At 56.3% G+C, this 4,202-nt stretch overlaps 1 protein-coding gene across 4 annotated transcripts; it reads left to right on the forward strand.

The window, feature by feature from the left end:
* Positions 1–55: 55 nt before the first annotated feature.
* On the forward strand, positions 56–3,608 carry ART5 (ADP-ribosyltransferase 5). 4 transcript variants are annotated; one of them, XM_080816011.1, is made up of 5 exons: positions 56–457; positions 643–855; positions 1,761–2,490; positions 3,088–3,120; positions 3,216–3,607. In XM_080816011.1, exons 2-5 carry the CDS (start codon positions 796–798, stop codon positions 3,320–3,322), a joined length of 930 nt encoding a protein of 309 aa, XP_080672137.1. In that variant the 5' UTR covers positions 56–457; positions 643–795; the 3' UTR covers positions 3,323–3,607. The 4 variants fall into 4 exon arrangements, with proteins under 4 accessions (XP_080672137.1, XP_080672138.1, XP_080672139.1 ...); XM_080816012.1 differs by having other exon boundaries at positions 64–236; XM_080816013.1 differs by having other exon boundaries at positions 367–457; positions 3,219–3,607.
* Positions 3,609–4,202: the final 594 nt, after the last annotated feature.

A 4,202-nucleotide genomic window follows, 5' to 3' on the forward strand; every position in this document is an offset into this window, starting at 1 on the left:
CATGAGTGGGCCATATGCAAATTGCATGCAAATCAGCGAGTGCACCAGCAGACAGTTCTTGGTGGGCGGGACCCTCGTGGGCCTCCCGGGTCTAGTGGGCTGAGAGCTGGGGCTCCGCCAGGTCGGGACCCACCTGAGAGGCCAAGTCTAGCAGGTCCCTCCCCCAAACCCGGTCTCGTTCGCTTGGAGCCAAAGCGGATTCTGGAGAAAGAACTCGCAGTCCTAGGGAAGGGGAGGTACGCCCCTCGGCCCCTTCCCGCGCCACTCCCGCTTCCCCACCCCGTGTCCGTTGTTGCAGAAGAGAGGTGTCGGGTTACAGCCGCGGGGGCTATAGTTAGCCGCGGGACTTTGTTGATCGGCTAGACTCCCGGGACAGCGCAGCACCCGCCGGGACGTAAGCCCCCCGCCGGCCCGAGCGGTCAGTGTTCCTTCCCGCTGTCGCCCCTGCAACTTCCAGGTGGGTCCCTGGCTCTCCTTCCCCTCCTTTCTGCAGGCGGAGCCAAATTATGGCTCTGCGTTTACTATCGCAAGGGTCCCCGGGCAGAAGACGGTGAGCATGGGGGCTAGTGGGAATCTGGGGAGCGGAACCCTGGGGTTGTGCGGGGTACACAGTGAAATCTAAGGCCCCGCCCACTCCCTTAGGCCCGCCCTCGGCCCCGCCCACAGCATCTTGGGCCGGATCCCGGACGGAGACCCTTCACACCCCAGAGGAAGGGACCCCGATCTCTGTCTCCCAGCCTATCGCCAGTGGTGCCCTCTTCATCTGGACCTCGCCCTCCTGAGTTGCCCCCAGGAATGATGCTGGCGGCTCTGCTGCTGGCTCTCAGCTACCTCGGCCTCCATTCCCTCTGGCAGGTAACTGGGAGAACCTACTCCTGCCACAAAGGGAACAGGTCAGGGGCAGACCCAAAAGAGGTGAACTGGGGGGCTGACACCTCAAAAAGCTCTCCCAGGTACTCTTCTCTAGGATCCTAGTGCTCTTAATCCTCTTCTTCTCAGGAACCTCCATTCTCATTCTCTCTCCCAGAACCTCCACCTCTACCCACTGGTCCTATTAGTATCTTCCTTCTTTCATATACTGTCTGCCACCACAGGCGCAGCCCAGGCAAAGCCTCTCGGGCTCCCTGTGTGCTGCCAGGGCTTGACCTCCTCCACCCCAACCCCCCAAAGCATGTTTTGGAATATGGGCTTCTAAAGCAGGAGAGGACTCAGGAGTCTCAGAGCTGACAGTGTCCTCATGTGGTGACATGAAGAGGAAAGAGAACCTAAGGATGGGGACCAGGTCAGGTCATTGGGCATTGGCTGTATATTTGTCTGTCACCTGCATCCTGATTGTTAGAGCCAAAACAGTGCTTGGAAGTCACCTAGCCCGACTTCCTACCAGGTGCAGAACTTCGCTAATGACAAAATGACCCCTTCATGTTGTACAGAAGTGAAGATCTATATGGCGTCCTCACAATGTCCCTGTGAGTTTGGAAGTATCCTCAGGTTATAGGTGGAGAACCTGAAACTCAGAAAAGTTAAGAAACTGGCCCAAGATCCCACAGCTGGGATGGGGAAGTCATCATTTGAACCCACATCTGTCTCCCTCCAGTGGCTGTGCTATTTAAGCCCTTGAGCTCTTGCCAAATTGCATACACTAGATATTCGGCCCTAGAAATGAGATACTGTTTTTGGACTGATCTGCCACCACGGCCCCTGTCCAGTGCTCTGAACATCTCCCCTTTCCTATGTGGTCCCTCTCTTTCCTACATCCACAGGCCCAGGCTGTTCCCATCCTGCCCCTGGGCCTGGCTCCAGACACCTTCGACGATGCGTATGTAGGCTGCGCAGAGGAGATGGAAGAGAAAGCGGCCCCCCTGCTGAAGGAGGAGATGGCCCGCCACACCCTGCTGTGGGAATCCTGGGAAGCAGCCCGGGAGGCCTGGGAGCACAAGCGCCATCAGCTCACCCTGCCCCCTGGCTTCAGAGCCCAGCACGGAATCGCCATCATGGTCTACACCAACTCATCTAACACCTTGTACTGGGAGCTGAACCAGGCGGTGCGGACAGGCGGCAGCTCCCGGGAGTTCTACATGAGGCACTTCCCCTTCAAGGCCCTGCATTTCTACCTCACCCGGGCCCTGCAGCTGCTGCGGGGCAGTGGGGGCTGCAGCAAAGGACCTGGGGAGGTGGTGTTCCGAGGTGTGGGCACACTCCACTTTGAACCCAGGAGACTGGGGGACTCTGTTCGCTTGGGCCAGTTTGCTTCCAGCTCCCTGGATGAGGCAGTGGCCCGCAGATTTGGTAATGCCACCTTCTTCTCACTAAGGACTTGCTTTGGGGCCCCGATCCAGGCCTTGTCTGTCTTTCCTGAGGAGCGCGAGGTGCTGATCCCCCCACATGAAGTCTTCTTGGTCACCAGGTTCTCCCAAGATGGAGCCCAGAGCCTGGTGACTCTCTGGAGCTATAATCAGACCTGCAGCCACTTTAACTGCGCCTACCTGGGTGGTGAGCTGTGCATGAGGGAAGCAGGAGCTGTGGGGTGGGGGGGAGTAAGCTGGGATGCCCCTTCTGGACACCTGCTTGGTTAATGGGGGAGTTGAGGGCTGGAAGTCAGCCGGAATTACTGTTCTCTGTGAAAGGTTCAGCCAGCTCTTAGAAGGTCTTAGAAGTGTTTTCTGGGTCTATGAAATTCTCAAGTGATTCTCTAAATGTTCTCAAAAGTTTCCATCTGCTGCACAGTCCAACTGACCACAAGGACCTGGTTAAGGAGGTTGATAAGTAGAAGAAAATGACAGGGGTGCTGCTTCAGATCTCAGGAGTTCCCTGGGTTAATGCAGTTGACAGAACACGTCTATGCTGTCCCTCAGTGCTGAGGCAGGGACAGATGGAGGAGCGACAGGGGCCAGGCCAGGAGCCACGATGGGTTAGCAATCTGAGGAGATTTCCCAGGGGCCAAAAGAGGAAAGAAAGTCAGAAGTCAGTGTTTAGGAGAAGGGAAAGCTGGACTGGGAAGGGGAATGGCCCATGCCAGGGCCTGGTGGGAAGGGAAGCTTGGGGAGTGAGGATCTAGCCACATGGAGGCCTCACTGTGCTCTGTTGCAGGGGAGAAGAGGAGCGGCTGTGTGTCTGCACAAAGTGAGTACCCTTCTGCCCTCTCCCTCAGCTGCTTCAACACCCCCCACTAACACCCACGCAGCCCTGCTGACCCCTCACCTTTCTTCTCTCTCCAGCAGGAGGGCAGCCACATTCCACCTCCAAGGGGGACCTCTCTCTGCTTTCCTGGAAGACCCTGCTCTTGGCTCCTGGGGGCTTCCAGCTCTCAGGGGCTGGGCCCTGAAAGCCCATTGTTTGCCACTTAGGAGTCATAGGAACTCGTGACCTTCTGACAAAGAAGGGGGCTTTGAACGGCCTCGAAGGGAATGTGGTTTCAGACCCAGCCTTAGCCGCCATTTCCCCAGAGATGGGGACTGACCCAGCCATCTCCCCTCCCAAACAGGATGTGGGGGGATCTGAGGCCCTGGCAGGGTGGAGGGAGCCCTGCTGTGTGGTAGGGATTCCCTGGGACAAGCAAGGTGTACCATGATGGCCACTCAATTAAACAGTACTGCAGTGTGGTGACATCAAATTTCCTGACTGGTTTATTCCATGAGACTAGATCATCTACCCTGCTCTGGCCTTGGCACTCCTAGACATGGTCCCCTGTGCAGACCCCCGTCACATACCAGAACTTGCAAACTCAGAAGATTTAACAGCCAGAGACTCCGCACAACCTCCCTGAAGGAAGGAAGGAAGGTGGACAGATGGATTCAATGGCCCATTTGTCAGATAAGGAATAGAAAGCCAAGGAAGGAAGCAACTTGCTCAAGGTCAGAGAGTTAGTATTGAAACCAGGCTCCCTGCCTCCCAGTCCAGAACTCTTTCCACGAAAGATCTGAAGGAACTCAATGTAGGAGCCTGAGCCCAGGACACCTGGGACCCCAGAGCAAGACATTTCTCTCTGTCCTGCTCCCACAGGAGTCCCTTTTAGGGGCGAGGAGAGGGGAATCTCAAAACCTGAAGAGACAGCGATTCTTACACACTCTGGAGGCATCTGATATCCAGAACAGAAATTTATTGAGACAGGTAAAGCAGCAGAGTCTTCTGCTAAATGACACCTGCCCATATTATCCATCTAGGCGGCTCTACCTAGCAACTGAAGAAAGGACTCTCCCACTGCC

The sequence above is a fragment of the Martes martes genome (assembly GCF_963455335.1).
Source record: "Martes martes genome assembly, chromosome: 10".
Lineage (NCBI taxonomy): Eukaryota > Metazoa > Chordata > Mammalia > Carnivora > Mustelidae > Martes > Martes martes.

What these genes read in the sequence shown, in the direction of transcription:
- ART5 (XM_080816011.1), top strand. Translation starts at nt 796, where the DNA reads ATGATGCTGGCGGCTCTGCTGCTGGCTCTCAGCTACCTCGGCCTCCAT. An exon ending in GCCTCCATTCCCTCTGGCAG is followed by an intron (nt 856 to 1,760) that starts GTAACTGGGAGA and finishes CTACATCCACAG; the next exon opens with GCCCAGGCTGTTCCCATCCT. An exon ending in CGGCTGTGTGTCTGCACAAA is followed by an intron (nt 3,121 to 3,215) that starts GTGAGTACCCTT and finishes TTCTCTCTCCAG; the next exon opens with CAGGAGGGCAGCCACATTCC.